The 18,736-nt window shown below is 37.1% G+C and overlaps 2 protein-coding genes across 4 annotated transcripts in view; both read right to left on the bottom strand.

The window, feature by feature from the left end:
* IPO11 (importin 11) overlaps positions 1-18,736 on the bottom strand; it is a 97,750-nt gene that overhangs the window by 4,597 nt on the left and 74,417 nt on the right. For both annotated transcript variants that reach the window (XM_051642571.1, XM_051642572.1), the window contains exon 30: positions 4,293-4,388. In XM_051642571.1, the coding sequence (XP_051498531.1) occupies positions 4,293-4,388 (96 nt within the window). The remainder of the gene's footprint in view (positions 1-4,292; positions 4,389-18,736) is intronic.
* Positions 8,422-11,585, bottom strand: LRRC70 (leucine rich repeat containing 70). Of its 2 annotated transcripts, none has more exons than XM_051642573.1 (2): positions 11,430-11,585; positions 8,422-10,964 (listed from the first exon to the last, which is right to left on the bottom strand). In XM_051642573.1, exons 1-2 carry the CDS (start codon positions 11,476-11,478, stop codon positions 9,031-9,033), a joined length of 1,983 nt encoding a protein of 660 aa, XP_051498533.1. In that variant the 5' UTR covers positions 11,479-11,585; the 3' UTR covers positions 8,422-9,030. The 2 variants fall into 2 exon arrangements, with proteins under 2 accessions (XP_051498533.1, XP_051498534.1); XM_051642574.1 differs by having other exon boundaries at positions 8,422-10,845; positions 11,430-11,538.

Below are 18,736 nucleotides of genomic sequence, written 5' to 3'. Positions count from 1 at the left end.
CATCCATGTAACAATCTCTGTTATCTTTCATATTTTAACTCAAGTTGTGGCTTAAAAATGTATTTCTGCATATACAAAAGAGTATGTGGGTTTAAAAAAATTAATGCAGAAAAACCTATTTTCTTAACTAAAATCTTCCAGTCTTTCCAAGGAACTGCTATACAGTTTGTATATCAATATGAGAATCAAAGTGGCATACATGCAAAACTAGCAAAGATTTCTCATTGCATTCATGTTTTCATGTAAGATCTTCAACAAGAGGACCTGAAAAGTAATATGGTAACTGCTATTGGTTATAAATATTAATATCTGCAAGACACTGAACAATCATGTTTTAGATGGACAGAAATGAGTTAGCTTCTGCTGTCATTTATTTAAAGGGTTTTTCTAGGCTGGTTAAGCAAAGCTTTAAAACTTTTTTTTTTGTTTGCTTCACCCTCAACTGGTAGGTAACAGCACACACAAGTAACGGCCATATTTTAGCTACTGTTTTTATACCAAGTATAGAACAAGAAAAAATGAAAAAAACCCACAACAAACAAAAAAAACAACAACCCTGGTTTAAATGCCAGTGTTTTTTCTGTCTCCTGAAACAGTTAGAATGGACTTCATTAAGACATTGCTGAAAGCTATTCTACAGCAAACATACTTTACATTCACTTCACATTGTCTACATTGAAAAAATACACAAAAATTCTACCACTACCAATTTTTTCCTATAAATCTGCTATAAAATCTGAAGGGATTTAAGAAGGTCTCAGGTGACAATAACTAGTCACCTTTTATTAGGTAAGTTTTATGGCAGGAAGGACACATAATCCACATATGACAAAGCACCAAGACAGATGCACATTATTTCTCATTTTCAGCTCTGTACTACTGTGCAATTTTAATTGCTGCATTCCACTACCAGGCAAAATGTTCCTGCAGCTAAGTTGCTTTAAAGTTACTAAAATGAAAAAAAGGTTCTGATTTTACGTAAAAATGTTCAAACTTACTCCTTTAAAAAATTCAGTTTTCTATGAACGTGTTTAGAGCTGTATGAAACACTCGCTAAACAGCATGGCAGAAGGGTCAAATGCTAACATAGAAGCCACTTCCAACAAAGGAATTAGTTCTTCCAAAATAATACAGCAAATCTAATATCTCTTCTCCTCATAAAGGGCATGATTTCTCACAACTCAGTTTATTAAGGAAAAAGGAGACAAAACCAGGTCAATCGTCAGAACATACAAGATTGAATTAACTTTTTCACATCTTCATAAATGTTAGGTACAACAAGGAGTAATTAAAAAAACCAAACAAACTAGGAGAAGAGGAAATAAAAAAGAGATGATGAAAAAATTGGGAAAAATGTGAATCTTGATGAGACAACACTAGAGCAATGGAATACTCCCCTTTCCAGAAAATCTGAAGTCTATAAAGCTTTCTTGTAATTACCACTACAATGCAAAACATAATTGCTAGGAAATCTGGCTGAGTGTAATCCCTTTGAATTGTAAGCATGGGCATCAGGTAATCATTTTTAAAACCTGATCAAAATTCCACCTAAAAACTGGTGAGATCTTTAACTCCACATTTGTATTTGGAAAGACTCATTAAAAATGTCATTGGTCTAACTACAACGGTTTCTTCAAATTTCCAGTTTAAATATATTTATGATCAGCTTATACTTAAGCCAACACTGTCACTTAATTTGCACAAGTCTCCCTGTGCATGTTTACCCCCTCTTCAATCTCTAGTGGCTGCCATCCTATATTGTTTCATCCTTGATTTTCCTATGCTAAACATGCATGTTGGTTTAGTCTCTGCACTGCAGTTGTTAGATACTATGATAATCAGTGGAGTACACAAGTGTTTTTCTGAAATTGTGAATTGCACAGTTTTTAAGCCTGAACCAATGTGGAGAGCCAGAACAGAGCACACGAATGCATGTGAGTGCTCTCACTTTATTTACTTTCAGATTTTGTTGAAATGCGTAAAGCAAATGTCAGAATATTTCAAACAGCCCATTCAGTATCTGTCAACAGATATATGTCCTTGGTTCAGTCTGTTCCATCAACAGGTAATTATTTGAAAGTTAGAAAATGTTTGATTCTTAGAACCCAGTATTCACTGTTATTAGAATATATGAGAATATATTATTTCTGTAGGGACATCTTGCAAAGCACATGGTTTTAATGTCTTAAAACTTTCCATCATTCTAATGCTATCCAATCATTACACTGAAAATCAAAATTAATATCTCTGTCCTAATACTTATTATTCAGTAGTTTTTTACTTTTCCAGCTTTGATGGAATACCACCAGTAACCTGGGAGTCAGCAATTGATGAATGAGTATGGTGCTGGGTCTCAATGCCCTCTGAGCACCCCTGACACCACCTTCCTACCAGAAATGAACTCTTGCTCCTGGCTCTGGAAACTGTCTTTAGAGGTACTGTGGTGGTGCAGATCCCCCTGTTCACTAAGCCACACTGCAACATCAAGATCCACCGTATTGTTCTTGCTTTAGTTACAAGTGCAGTGGGCCTCACATTGTTCTTGTTAATAGCCAGTGCAGTAGGCTGATACAATCCAGCACTTTCTGACCTTGCCTACCAGAGTAGTGTGCCTGGGTAACTCAGTACCTTCTAGTCCTAGTGCAAATACAGTGATCGGGGGGGGGATAAGGCACTTCCTAACCATACCTGAAACTCTGTTTGCAGAGTTCTGCTTGGAACACAGGCTCACTCTGAAAGTTTCCAAAGACTACCTAACCTGAATCGTGGCCATCATGGAAAAATACTGACCAAAGTCAATCATCATGGATTCTATAAATATTGTTCCTAAGAGGGAGGTTCCCTGGAGCCTCCAGGATCACACCACACTGCAGCCCACATCACGTGTCTCACAAAGAACGCTGGTTCATTCGATTGTAAGAGTAAGTAGCCAGACACTTCTCTGAGGTACAGAGGAAAATCAAATTATATTGAGCTGGTATAATTTTATTTTGCTGGGTAATTGGCAGGGGGAAAAATGCAAAGTCTTTCTTGATATTAGGTACCAAATTTAATGTCTTACCAGGTTAACTTCTATATATATGTGTGTCTGTTTGTGCACAATTTAGTTTAGAAACTTTGTTAAGATTTTTAAACTTTGTATTGATTATAACTGATTCTTGATTAAATTATTAGAAAGTAATAGAATTTAATTTTGTAAATTGCTACAATAGCTTTCAACAATCTTAATTTACTGCTATTTTAAATCACACCAGACCCATAATCATAGAATCATAGAATCATAGAATCATAGAATCATAGAATCTTAGGGGTTGGAAGGGACCTCGAAAGATCATCTAGTCCAACCCCCAAATAATAATGTGTTAAAGCACTACACTGAATATCTCTACACTAAACCCCTCAGGAGTGGATTCAGCTGCATCTAGACCCCTCTCTGAGAAGGAGTTTAGAAAGCAAGGGGGTCCACTCTGAGCTTCATGACTCATCAGGAGGACCTTCCTCATTCTTTTCCCTGATTCCTGTGCTAAACATTCCAGCTTGTTCCTGATTCAGGCTAACCTATCCCTATATCCATAATTTTCCTTGAACCCCATGTAAATCACTCCCATCCATTCCCAACCCTTACATATCCCTTCCACATACTAAGCAACAGAGTGAACCTTGGCATCAAATTCTGTCAAGTTGCACTTTCATAAATCTACATTAAAAATCACTTTTTCCAGATATCTTTGTTGGTGATTCTTTAAGCGACCTGAAGACCTTCCACTCGGTCTGCAACAGGTACGCCCTATAGCAGTAGGTGTGCTAAGTGGAACAAATTAAGGGGAAGAATTAGCCTTGTGGCATATGTTTTCAAATTCTCCAGGTGGTTAAATACCGTACACTGGATCCTATCCATGAGTCTGAGGCATTTAGTAAAAAATCTTAGTTACACTCCAGATGCCACACTCAAAGAAACTCTCAACTACCACCCTATCAACAATGCCATTTTAGACACAGTACTCAAGTGAGCAAAAAGCAAATCTAAGCATATGAACATTTTATAACATCATTTAGTAGAAAACTTTTTATTGTTCACCAAGTTATACTGACGGCCATTCTAAGTTCTCCCTTTTCCCACTACAATTATTTGTTCTTAAAAATTTCCTATTTTACTAAAACATTTACTCTTTTGAAAACAGAACACTTACGAGCATGTCTTAACTGCCTACAGATTTTCCAATCAAAACACTACATATAAAACAATACGACTACTGTTAAACTCACAAAAATTAATTAGATTTTCCACTTACTCTTTGTACGTTCCTGTTTCAGGATCTTCAGTCATAATATCATGCAGCCCTTCCACTGAAATGTTGATGATACCACAAAATTTATCTTGAATAACACTGGAAAAGAACAAAATTTATCTTGGATGACATTGGAAAGGAACAGGAAAGTGACTTAGCTAAAGGAATTAAACAGGAAATTTGCTCAGTAACTGTAGAGCACATTAGCTAAGCAGTATTTTCATCGCTTACTGCTTAGCTGAACATGATATTCTGCACTAACTCAATTATGTTTTGTTTTTTTAAATTACACAAAGGCCTCAAAAATATGCAAGAAACATTATTCTTAAATAGAATAAACCCGTATGTGCCACTGTTGAAAACCCAGAAACAACTGAAAATGGAATAACAGAAAAAATACATTTGCACAGAACTGCATGGGGAGGGCAAGCTCCTGCTAACAGTGCTGGCTTCTATTTCTAACACATTTACACATTTTGTCTCACTGCTACTCAGTGCAAAGATCTACACACAAACCCTTCAGCAAAGGACAGCTTGTAAAGATGGGAGACACTCCCCGACTGTTTTTACTCTCCAGCCACAAAGGATGAAAAATATCTGCATCCAGATCTGCATGAATGCCACTTCCCTCACTATTCAACAAGGTGGGGTAAGATTTCTCGGCTTAAACACAGGCACCTCCTGCTGTTTGAAATGCTAGGCTATTTAAGACAACTGCAAAGCACTGGTATGTATCGCTCAGGACTTAAGAGAGAAGCACCTTCGGTTTATCCAGGCCAGACAGTATATCCCATCTCACAGTCCAAAATGACACTAAACACTTCATTCAGACATTTGTCCCTACTTTGAGAACTGATGCGCCTGTAGAGTAAGGGAAAGGAAACATGTTTTCCCTAAGATGTATAAAGTAGGTTCTTAGTCTTACAGGTCTCCTAGTTAATGAAAAGCAGCTGTGACTGCTGTTTCTGCTGAATTTCCTGCTACTGTAGGTCTAATGCCAGAGATATCCTATTGTGGGACTTCAGTGCATTGGCTGAATGGCTAACAACAGTCAGCCTGCTCAAGGAGGTTATTCTACAGAATCACACAATGTTAGGGGGTGGAAGGGACCTCCAAAGATCGAGTCCAACCCCTCTGACAGAGCAGGACCAAAAAAACTAGGGCAGATCACTCAGAAAGGCATCCAGACAGGTCTTGAAAGCCTCCAGAGAAGGAGACTCCACAACCTCTCTGGGGAGCCTGTTCCAATGCTCTGTAACCCTCACAGTAAAGAAGTTCTTCCTCATGTTGAGGTGAAACTTGCTGTGCTCAAGTTTGAATCCATTGCCCCTCAATGTAAATAAATATTGTAGGCACAGTGCTCATTAACTTTATGGGTTTTTTCCAAGTTTGTATATTGCTAGGAGAAGCACACAAGTAAGCCTATTTCAGTAACTTGTGATACTTCCAGAAGAAATGGGGTAAAGTGGCTGAAGACCCAAAATACAGTTCCAGATTGGTAGCTCCAAAGCACACAAAGAAATCATCAATTTTATTTACTTGGAGAGGACTTTATGACATAATGAGGAGTGATACTTTACTTTTTTCTTCAGCGAAGGACAGAAAATTCATGACAGGTTTTTTTTTGAGGAAAAAGCTGAAGAAAAGCTAAAGACCTTTCAAAATGTTAACTGTTGCCTGCAGCTTTTGGTAGATAATACCTTCTCTTTTAATTTCCTTCTTTTTCCCTTTATATGGGACATTAAGTTTCTTCCTACCAAAGACTCACTTAAATGTTTACCAAGTAGGGAATCATTAAACAATGCAACTATTTTTAGAATACAAGACACTCACTGTGAAAAATAAAAAGAGCATAGGCTCACTGTGCTTTAAAAAAAAGAAACTACTAAAGTTCAATGCGAGTATATGGCAATACACCAGGCCTTATCTTCATAGATGAGAAACAGCGCCATGCAAATCAACACAATACCTTTTTAAAAACACACACTCCCAACCTTAGGAGCTGCACAGTTCCTGTAACAGGATTGTAGCAGCTAAGACAACATTTCCAAAGCACTCCTATGGCTGACCATAAACTTAATGACAATAAAGCATCATTTTTCTTCATGAAGGCAGACTCAACTAAGTCTTCGAATGTATTCTCTAATGATTTTAATAGTTCTACACATGAATCACACCTATACATGAAAGGATCTATTCCCTCATGTGAACACTTAAAGAAACTAAAGCTTGTAACAGCAAAAGGCATTTTCCCCACAACTGTATAATTAACCTCTAAATTCCTCGTTAGTCTTATCCAAATTGTTGGCAAGCTGGATATTAAAGGATGACTCCAGTCCAAAGGATGGCTTCCCACTGGTCCAATCTTTGCTTGCACAAACCAATACAACAACATCACTATGCATGGTGAGACTCATACCTGGCAAACAACTCCTACAGCAGCTTGTCAGTGGAAAGTACACACCTTCACAGGGAACCTCTTATGCTCTTCTGTAGAGAGCAGTGGTAGAAAGCAGTCTACAACAAAAGAGCTGTTGCCTGTCAAGATTTCTTAAGACAACTAGGTTTGTTCAATCTCAACCTTTGTCCCCTCCCAGAACTCCTCACTAACAAAGGCATAGCAGCATTGCAAGCCATGAAAGCTTAAGTTAACTTAGCTTCCACTGAAGATGAAGTCCATTATTTCTGAAGACATGGATATAAAATGGAAAACTTAGAAATTCAACACATAAAACTGCAGAACCTACTACTGTGCAATCACTGATTGTGCAGGTATTATTAAATGAAAACAAATTTAACACTTATCACATGGAATTATATAGGAGAGACAGAAAGTAACAAAAATGGGTTAAAGAGAAAGAGACCATAATAGATCAGTCACCCAAAAAAAAATTAGGCATGAATTAGAGTAAATGTTTACCTTCCTCAAAATAATTTACCCAATACATTTAACATTGGATATACAAGTAGAAAATTATTTTTTAAATTTTTAATCAAGTAATCCAAGATAGTTAAACCTTTTGCCCAAGCAGCTGAAATAAGAGTTCCATAAAATAAAAGTATGTGATCTATTACACAGTAAATTACAGTAAAATACAGTATTATGATAAAGTAAATGGATAATTCATTACATTCAGTAGAGACACACAGCAAGCAAGAACAAAGGCACACTTGCACATTCACAGCCACACAGTGCAGTCAAGGTCTGTATGTGTAATGGTAGGAGGTGTCACTCCTAGAAACAAACTGGAGACAGACAAGCAGAATAGGGAGCAGCACAACACAGCCCCATATACCAGCAGAAGGTAGGTAGGCTAAAACAAGAACCTTGAGGGCAGTTCTGGTTATCTGGAGAATGACCCAGTCTCCAGGCTGGATGCTGGAACAGCAAGATACTTCTACAAAACCTAGATCAACCCCATGGAGGACAGACAATCAAAACAATTTCTCAGTTTTCCTTTGAGCAAAACAATATAACTATAAATGGTGTTGCTTATTAACCAAGTGGTTCAAGTGTCTAGGACCCAGGCCTTTAGAAGACGAATAGTATCTACAAAAGTAAGTCCCATTCAGGTAGCTGAAAATTGTACAAGATTTGACTACCTGGAAAATATCTATATGACTTTTTCCTGAATAAATTTAAAGTGTTGGAATAAAAGTGAGAAAAAAAATTCCACAAATTCATATTGAAAATAAAGCTACGACACACCAGACATAACCTGACAATAATCGAAACAGAACAGCAATACTCAAAATGGAAATAAAACCATAAAAAAGCAAACTATATAGTAAAATAAAATCCATCTTTTGAAGAATACCAAAATTAGGCGTTCCCTAAGGAAATGTACTTTGACCTGACACGTCCAAGTATACACCACAAATACGTAAATATATTCAGAAATCAATCTAGAATGATGTATTTCCAGTGTAGTATATTTCTTTACTTATACCATTTAACTAGTAAAAAACTCCCCCAAACTATTACGATATACATCACAAAGTATCTCTTGTTGACAATAATTAACTAGCTCTGTTACCTTAGACATAATAAACCTGGTCAATTTTTCAATCCAATAGAATTAGTTTCCCTATTAACTACAGGGTCAGGTACTGTCGTAAGATGATGCAGATACACACTAACAAAAAAATTACTTTAATATATTCATTATACAGGGTGAATACACAACTTTGTACATTAAAATATGACATAGGTGTAAATAAAACTTGGATAAATTTAATTTTTTCTTCTTAAGAGTTTGAACATGCTAGATGTAAATATGCTCAGTTTTTTCCACTGTGATGATTAATAGAGGCAGAGTGGAAACTGCATTACAATAAATAAATGAAGTATTCCTTTTTTTTTTCTCATTTCACCAAAATTCTTGGCTTCATGATGCTGCTAAACACTGATGTTTTGCTTGCTTCAAGCTAGCTATGGAATTTCTGTAGAAAATTTTGCCATTAAGTACTGGAAAGTAAAGAAATACATGTGTGAAAGATTCCTGCAACAGGGACGGAGAATAATATATTGTTGTTCATGTCAGATTTAAATGACATTTTAAAAATCCAATAAACTTCAAAACTTTCAAGAAGCAGATGATGATGCAGAAATCAAATTATAGTATTTTCTACAATTCTATCAACCAGTTGATTTTAAGCAATGAATGTATCTTTAGAAAACAGAGTTATTAATTTCTTGAAATTTTAGATCATAATAAAGTTAACATCAAAAGGAGATGAACTACAATGACGAATGTTCAAACAATATGACTTGTGCCTGACTTTCAGATGCTGTTCGCTTGAGCAGCCTGATTTGGTCCAGTTCCGAATGCCCCAAGGAATTCTGTGTTAGGGACTGCACTGGGTCAGTTATGTTGTATCTGCCAGGCTGATAAAAACCATAATATTCTATTCTCTTTTCCCCTGAGTTTTCCAGAACCTTTAGTTTCTGCTTAAACTGAACAATTTTACAGGTTAAGAATAAGATCACAGCACAAGCCAGAATGAAAAAGGCTAATAAAATGTCAAATGCTTGAGTCAGCTTTTCAACCTGTTGTGTACAAAGTAGGGATGTTTTTAATGATACAGGAGCAGCATCTGTCGGAAATAAGCCTATTTCTTCTACAGTTCTGTTAACAGGTATAATCTCTGCTGGAATTTGCACTGGTGATGTTAATACTGTAGCTGCCTGTGTTGGAATTTCCCCTGCATCTTCTTCAAAGGGCAACAGGTTAGCAGATGCAGTTGTAGCTCCTTCCCAGAAAGTGACATACTCAGTTTCTGCATGGACAAGCTGTTCAAACGTGTTGTGCCTGTGTCCCTTATGCCAGGCCACCAGCAAAGGGGTAGCGCTCTGATGGACACCCACAGATCCTGGACTCCAGGTTGTTTCTGGCCTGGCACTAGGGCTACTGCAGTTTGCAAACTGCGTCCACTTAATGTAATGCAAAGGTCTGCCACGCATACTCTGGGGATTCTGACAATGAACTTTTATAGAAATATGAGATGATGCTAGCCAATTAAGCAACCCAAGCATTTTGCAGCTGCAGTTCCAAGGATTATAATTTACCTGTAGATGAGTCAAAGACACTAAGGGCTTGAGTATTTCAGGTTGTAACTCTGTAATATTATTAAATGCTAAACTGAGTACTTTAAGTGACTGTCCCATTTTTTCAAAGGTACCATCACCAATACTGTTTATTTTATTTCTGTCCAGCTGCAGATACTTTAAATTGTTCAATAAAGTAAAAGTGCTGGAATTGATGTTTTCTAAATCATTGTAACTTAGGATTAACTGGCTAAGGTTCTCTAATCCAAAAAATCCATTTACAGCAATAAATTTTAGCTTCACATTTTTTAGAGACAGGTATCTAAGCTTGTTAAGTCCTTTAAATGCAAAAGGATGTATTGATCCAATGGGATTATGAGACAAAGAAAGTCGTTCAAGATTTTTGAGCCTTCTGATAGCATTTGATGGCACAAGTGTTAAATTGTTACCTTCAAGGAACAGATATGCAAGGTTATCAAGATGATGAAATGCTGAATCTGATATCCGTGAAATCTTATTATTGGCTAGGTTAAGTGTTTGGAGACTTATCATTCCCAAGAAAGTCCCACTTCCAAGGATACTGAGACGATTGCCTTGTAGTGTTAAATATCTAACGGAAAGGAGATCACTAAATAATCCTCTGGGAACAAAAGCTATTTTATTATTCTGAAGGTATAAACAATGAAGACTGGAAAGACCTTCAAAGATTCCTGGATCCAGGCGCTTAATATTATTGTTATTTAGATGCAAGTAGTACAGTCTGGGGAGTTGCACAAAAGCTTTCGGGTGTACATATGAAATACTGGAGTTATCCATGTAGAGTGCAGCAAGCTCCTGAAGGCCTCTTAGTTCATTTGGAGCGACATGAGAGATATTATTCCCACTGAGGTATACAAGAATTGTTGTTTTTGGAAAGTTCCATGGGATGCTTGGAAGTCCTAAATTACGACAGCTAACTTGTCTACCTGTGCAGAGTTGACAAGCAGCCGGACAGCCAAGAGCCTCCTTCTGAAGCAGTAACAAAAGAAAACAATTAAGGATATAAAGGAATGGTCCCAGGTAGGGTGGAGAACTTTGCAGACCACACATATCCCTGTGTTTGGCCTTCTCACTCATCTCTGACTTCACTAGTAGAGATAAAAAGAAGTTTATAAATATTATTAATTTGAAAGTTTAAAGATTCATTGCATACAGTTCTTAAAATATATAGCCATTACTTTCAAAATTGGTATTTTATATTCTCCTCTGATGTGAAACAAGCAGTTTAAAAATAAAACTGTAAGTCTGAACTACACTGAATAAATTTTCAAAGTAAATGAACAACGAAACAGATGTGTTGTCAACCTAGCCGGTAAATATTTAATTGGTTGCAGCATAAAAGCAACTAAGCTGCCAAAATGGCAACTTCTAGTAAATTAAAAAAACTGCTTATTAACAATTTTTTATAGTTAAGAATAACTACGAAATGCTTCAATATCATTCAAGCAGAAATGCCAACTGGAAACAGGTTTTCTTTCTTTGTGGCTCATTTAAAATTTGACTTCTACTTCCTTAAAGCTGTTACATTAAAAATAAATAAAAGAATTCCTTACCCCAATTCTGAAGTTCATTACTTCTGTTATGTTGCCATTTGCAGTTCATTGGACCATTACAAGCTGGCCAGCTATACTAATCTGTGAAACCTTTGTAAAGGCAGTACTGCTGTGCACTAGAACACTCAGACTTTGCCCCAGGATTTGCAACTATTTGTTCAGGAAACTAAGAAAGAAGTGGTTAAAGTCAGGTTGTCATGGATACAGGAAACCCTGGGACAGGAAGCCATTTTATCTGTGCTTCAAAAGTATTGTTGGAAAGGAAATCTCAATGATTTGTTTCTAGAAAACTAAAAACTATCTTAGTTTGTAACTGCTGTTGATTTGTCTTTTTTTTTTTTTTTTTTAACTACTGTTTTTAACTAGGAGAGCTCAAAAGAGTTTTACCTAAGTTAGGTGTAACTTTTAAAAGAAAGCTTATCTATTTGTTAATAGCACTACTGCATTATCTGTAAATCCTTTATCTTTCAGGAGGACTCTGAAATGTTTTTATTAAATCAGTAGTAACGCTTACATTTTTCTCTCTCTGCCTGCAAAGCCAAACTGCTGCCATCACACCACATACACATACACACTCCAGCACCCAGCAGACAGAGAGAGCTGGTGGTGCCTCCTGCACTCTGGCAAGGCACATGCTGCCAGCAATCCCAGGGACACCCAGCAGGACTTAGGGATGAGAACTGCACTATGTGGTACTAAACTGCTATTTGTTTTATTTCAGACTTGATCCAGGCACTTTGTTAAGTCTCACTTTAGGCCACTTTTTTTAATGTCATTTTATCCACAGAGGACTATGTGTATCCTGACAGCCACACCTTTTGTCCACAGCTTTCGTTTCCTGCAGTGTCCCTTGTGCAGATAAGCACTTAGTGAAAACATGTGTGCTATAAATATCCCCCTTGCTTAAGTACCGGAGATTACATCTGCAGTTTATCCACTATAGGGACTAAATACCTGCAAGGCCCCATCACATTATCAAAGGAGGAAAGGGAAAACAACAAAACGGGAAGGCACATTAGAGATTAGACCTATAACAGCAACATAACTATAAAATCACTATTTATACTGTAAGAAGACCTTCTGCTCAGCAAAATGAAGGTGACAAAGACCAGCAGTAGCCACAGCCAAGGCAGAGACACGACAGCAGAAGAATCAAGCCAGTTTGGCAACAATGATCTCACACAGGAAGCACGAGTTCATGTATGGGGTGACATGTCTCCCAAATAACTTGCCTACCATAATCCAAGCTGAAATGCATGAAGCACATGAGCAAATGAAGTAAAATATCCAATACCTCTGCCAAAAGAAACTTACATTTCCAAAGCTTTAAAAAAATTATTTCTGGCCATATATAACTGGCTTTTTATTTTTGAAATCTACAAAATATCACGTATGAAAAGAAATGCTCCTATTTTTCAACTTGAGCTGGCCAAAATTAATCTTTCAGAGTCATTACTTCCTACAATAACTAGCCTAAGTTAAAAAAATCAGCAGGACCAGTTAAGATGGTCCATAGGCCAGATTATACAAAGCCTGTACCAGTTACAAAATTGAACTGATTTGGTTTTTTTTTCTGACATCATGAAATCAACAGAAAAAACTATTTGTTCTTTAGATTTAATAAAATATTTTAATTTTTAATTTTTCATGGTATTTAACATAAGCATTGATATAAAGGAAAGTAAAATAAAAAGGTATGCAATTTCCTTAAAGGGAAAACATCACATAGCTTAACAGTTCCCAGGATGATTAGAGATGTATCCCAGATATGAGGGAGACAACAGTAAGAGTAACTGAAAAATATTATCCAGGTCAAATCAGTCAGGTGAGGGAAAAACAGAGATTGACAAAAAATGAAAAACTGCTCCAAACATGGAATTACATCCTACCTAAGCCTCACTACTTGTAGACTATTTATGCTCATATTTACTTTGATAAATTAATAACTAAAAATTATTCCAGGATGTGCTGTGTGAAACCAACACACACAGGGCTAAAAGAAGCAAGTCTCTATCTAGAAAAATGTATGCAAGTTACCCATCTTTAAAATGTATTAAAGCAAATTTTTAAAGAGGAATTTCATTTTCATTATCACCACAAAATTATGTTAAAGCCCACAAAACAGAGAAACACCAATTTTTAGAATTGTAATTACTCTTTTGAGCTTGTAAGAATGAAACTATATGTTGCTAATCCACTGTGTATTAAGCAAGTACCTCCTCTTGCAGGTCGTCCTTCCTTCTTTTACTCCAAACAGGTGGGCTATGATACAACTTCCTTGTTTTGTTTTCAAATATCTGCCACCTTCCGCCCACATCACTCTCCAGATACGACGAGTCAAAGAAATTCAGCTACAAAGCTACTGCTTGGGTAGCACACATCAATGTTTAATAATATTTCACTACTTACATCCAGAAACACGTGCTATGGACACCTTATTAACTTAGCACAACTCAAAACCTTTTCTTGTTTTTCTCATTATCATGCAGATTATCTCAAATTTTCTGATTATCTGCAGATTGCCCCAAGTATTTAATATTCCTGCCTAAGCAAAAATCTTGATTTGCTGCTTCAGTTACTGAAAATTTCTCAGTTCCATAGAGTACTATTCCACCCTCATATTAGTAACAGTGGTAATTATAATGGGGAGACATAGGCACAAAAAATATGTTAATTTATACCAAAATAATAACCCAACAAATATATTCCTCTTTAGTAAATCCATATCACTAAGTATTTGTAGATGTAAACATATTTATAAAATCTATTTCAGAATTATGAAGCTGTGTTTCTAATAATTTTCCCTTTTTAATCTTGGCATCACCTATTTTAGATTATATTATCAAGCAGGTTTTGCAACATGCTGAAAAACAGTAAGAGATGAAAACTACAGAATTCTTTTTCCCATTGAGGATAAGAAAATAATTTTCCCCTCTATAAATCTCATCTGGCTTTATACTCTAGTAAAATAATATGACAGAAAGCTCTTATAAAACTAAGAGCTCACTTTGCAAAATTGTTAGAAGTAAATTTCTCACCTAGTTTTAAATAATTATTGCACCAATGAACTGCTGCATGTAAACTGTGAGCAATAAGCCTGTGAACAAATATCAGTATCAATGTAATTAAAACCAAAAGGTTTAACAAACTCAAAGCAATTTCCCGAATTTCAACCAGATTAATTCACCTTCTAGAAATTTATGCAAAACTAAATCTGATTGAACAGCTTTCAGCAGCACACTGTCAACTTGTGCAGGAGACAAAAGGAGCAAGCATTTGGCATCAGCAACTGACAGCTTTTAAAAATTGTACAAAAAGAGAAAACAAACAAACGGTGCTTTTCCTGAAAACTACTGCAGAGAATATCCACTTGCAAACTACAAAACCTATTTCCTCTTAAACTGTTCAAAGATGAAATGTTAATTTTAAAGACAATATATATTTGCTGAAGCTCTTGTAGTGACATGGGCTATGATGTTAATCCCTTTTGATTCCTCATCATAACAGTTTGGCAGTACTAAGAAAAGTCACCAAAATTCTCAGCCACTCTCATGCAGTCTCATATTTCACAAAGTATGAGGCAAAGCAGATATACCAAAACAGCTCTGAACAAACTCAGATGGAAAACCAGCTACAAATCTGTATTAAATTATTATTTTTTTTAGTTTGTTACAATCTTGTGATTTTTATGCAGTTTTATTAAACTATACTTAACTCCCTGCTTATTCAGAAATTAATTTGCAAGCATATAAACTGCACATGAAAAAGGACAGATATTTGCTGTTTTCATATAATGAAAATGTTCAATTTTAGGGTAGATTATATTTAAGAGTTTTAGGAAAGACTTCTTAAGTTCTTTATATAGGCCACAAACAAAAGAAAGGTATCAGCACCAATCAAACTCTTATGACTGCAGTTTGTTTTCTGCAGCAGTTCAGCTGAATTTAAAGACAGAATCTCTTGCCGTCCCTTGTTACATTTTCCCCTGTAAACAAGCCTTATAGGTTGTAGGAGAAATTATAATTTCTTCCTGAGCTGTCCATAAAAACAGTAAGTTTCAGGAGAAAAATTAATGGAGAACAAGGGAACTGTGAACAAGGGAAGTTTCAATTGTGTACCTTTTTGCCAATGCTATAATGTGACAGAAAATCAAAGAAGTCATGGTACTGTATCTAAAACACTGAATGATGTAGACTCTGATACTCAGACTAAGACTAGGACCAAAGCCATATTCTTCTCTCATATCATTAAAACTGCAGGGTTACCTGGCAGTCAAACTAGACAAATCCAAGGCCAAACATGGATGACAACTGCAAAATCATAATTTGAAGAGCTCTTTTTAATACTAGTAATCTTCCAGATGTGTGGGTGAGCTCATCTTTCACTTGAGGAATAAAAAAAAAAGGAGAGGAATATAGGGAAATGGCTTCAGAGTATCATCCCCGTAAAGAAAGGAGGATGTACAAAGTTGGTTATGTAACAAATTCCAACCTTATAAATGAGGACGTAACTACCATGAAGGAGAATATGACTTTTATCAGGCACTTTCTTGCCATTTCCAAACATTACATATAGAAAACTTCTTGAGGGAAAAATTAAATTTCCAACAAAGTAACTTTAACAAATGACAGAGGAAAAACTTTTCTGATAACCTAATGAAGATTTGTAATTCCAGTGGCAATTTTCTAATTGGCAGAACTCATACTGGCTGACACATGAGATCTAGTATACAGTGAGAAAAGGCAGACATTAATTTACATAACAATTACAAATGTGCAGAGCAACCTGAAGAACTTCTTAGGCTCTTAACCTTTTCCTCACAGATCTTCCAGACAAACACAATTGACTCAGTGAGAAACTTAATACTGACATCTGGATGTAATACTTGGGTACCATAAAAAGGAAAAAGACAAGATCAATCAAAATGCTTTGTATATCAAGATCAGTCAAGCACAGCCCCCTTCAACTTCGGAGTGGTACCTCTCCACACTGGTAGGTCCACCAAGAATGAGCCTATTCTCAAGCAACAAAATTAGTGTACTGTTTTAGAAAGCACTGAGTAAAATCAAACCTGTCAACCTCCCATTCAGGAATGACAGACATATTATTAATAACAACAGAAAACTAGGAGCGCCTAGCTTTCAACGTTCTAATGTGTACCGCACCAAGCTAAGCCAATCACTGACACATTATCTTTCCAAATTCTGTTTACATTTCCTATTAGAGACTAAAATATTCCTATCACTCTTAAGCATCTTTCAGTACTGTTTGTGTTCTACCAAGATACACAGATATTAACTGGAGGAATAAAAAAGAAATCTACTTTGCTAAATGAAGAATTAAAAGTTTTCAATATCCCAAAATAAGGACTGTTAATGCTTAGATCATGCAAAGTGACAGAAGTGTGGTAAGTAGATGATTAAGATAATTTCCAGAGACATATTATAGATATCAGAAGGGCAATTTTAGCCACTTTGGTCTAATGAAATACAAAGAATGCTCAAGATGTCTATATCCAAATGTAGCACCTGAGATAGTAGTGGGGGCTCACATCCTTTCCTCAATGACCTAAAGAAACTTTAGGCCACGGCACCTGATCATGTTCTCCAGGCACTATTTTGGGAACCAAGGGCACAGCTAATAAAACCCAGCTATATCTACTGTACTGCACTAGAAGAGTATTCTTGAAGCTGTAGGTTCACAAATAAGCCATTAAGATGGTAGACAAATTGCAATATGAATGAACCAGACCACGAAATGCTGACATTGTCAACGTACTCACCCAGGCTGCTGTCACCTCTCACATCTCAGACCCTAGCTCAGATGTGATTCTCCTCCACTAACTTCAAATCCTTTATACTTAAAAAAAATCCTCACTGTTTTAGCTATTGTGTTTACACATACCTCCCTTGAGTGCTGAACATGGAGACACCGTTACTCTGTAAGTGTATCCCTACCGCCTAAATCTTATTACTGGAGTCTATTGTTACGCCCATCAGTTTAAAGATAAAGTTACTCCTTTTGTTTTATCATGTACCAGCTTTTAATAAATGAATGAAAATGCCTGTGGGCAGATACGAGTGGCAAACAGGCAATAAGAATACAAAATGTGGAAAACAATATGCATGATGCATGTATCAGTCAGACACAAAAAATGCTAACACTGAATGGCCATACTTGGAGAGCAAATGCATATTAGGTAGTATTCAGTTTATGCAAAAACAACAAGTAATACCAGGAAATTACCACTAAATGAAAAGGTGCTGCAACACTAATCAGGAAAGAAGGAGTTATTGTTCTTTTTTTAATAAGAACTTCTAATCACTAACACAATGGGCAGCTGTGTGTAGGAAGATAAACAGGATGCTGGATGGAAGGACTATATGCATACATGATAAAATGCAATGGTACTGTTGATATTAATGACACGACATTTTGGCAGCCTCCTCTGAGCACGCGGCAGCGCAGAGCAGAGAGCGGCAGCTGTGTGAGCTGTTCCTTTAAATTTGCTGAGGATTTGAGAAGGAGCCGGGCTTCCCAGTGACGGTGAAGCCGGGGCAGAGCCAGGAGACCCGAGTCTGAGCGGGAAGCTTGCGAGGGAGAGGAAGGCTGAGGTGGCAGGGGGTGCGGCTGAGAACGGCGGCAGGTTTAAAAGCGGCCGTTGGGCAGCTCCTCAGAGCGCGCGGCAGCGCAGAGCGGAGAGCGGCAGCGGCCGGAGCAGGGAGTGGCGCGAGGGCAGGCACGGAGGGAGCAGCGGGTGCCTTCTCACAGCAAGAAAAGCAAACTAGTAGTTAGATAGATCATGGTCACTACGCGGCCAAAAACCATAGTGAAGAAGAATGTGGGGACTCAGACAGAGCTCCCAAGCAGGCACGCAGCCGTGCAGGTCTCTGGCTGCAGTGAATGCCTGTGCCTGGCACTGGTATCAGAGGGAACCAGTGACACCGCGTGTGTGCGGTGTGAGCAAGTAAATGATCTCCTCAGGCAGGTGGTTAACCTGACAGAGGAGGTTGAAAGACTGAGAGCCATTAGAGATTGTGAAAATAAAATAGATTGGTGGAGTCATACCCTGAGGCAGGGGCAGATCGAAGAGGTTGAGAAAGTGATGGACCCCCTCCCCTCCTGTCACCAGACAGAAGCAGAGGACTTAAGAGATATTAAGGAATGGAAGGAGGTCCCGACCTCGGAAAGGCAAGAAAAAATCCTCCCAACCCCTTCCACCCTCCCAATTGCCATTGAATAATAGATATGAGGCCTTGGAAATTCAGGGCCTGGAAAATGAAGTTGGAGGGGTAGATTTATCTAGT

This window comes from Apus apus, chromosome Z (genome assembly GCF_020740795.1).
Source record: "Apus apus isolate bApuApu2 chromosome Z, bApuApu2.pri.cur, whole genome shotgun sequence".
NCBI classification, from domain to species: Eukaryota; Metazoa; Chordata; class Aves; order Apodiformes; family Apodidae; genus Apus; species Apus apus.
This window is presented reverse-complemented; position numbering and strand designations above follow the sequence as displayed.

What these genes read in the sequence shown, in the direction of transcription:
- LRRC70 (XM_051642573.1), bottom strand. Translation starts at nt 11,478, where the DNA reads ATGAACTGCAAATGGCAACATAACAGAAGTAATGAACTTCAGAATTGG. An exon ending in TAATGAACTTCAGAATTGGG is followed by an intron (nt 10,965 to 11,429) that starts GTAAGGAATTCT and finishes TATCTCTACTAG; the next exon opens with TGAAGTCAGAGATGAGTGAG.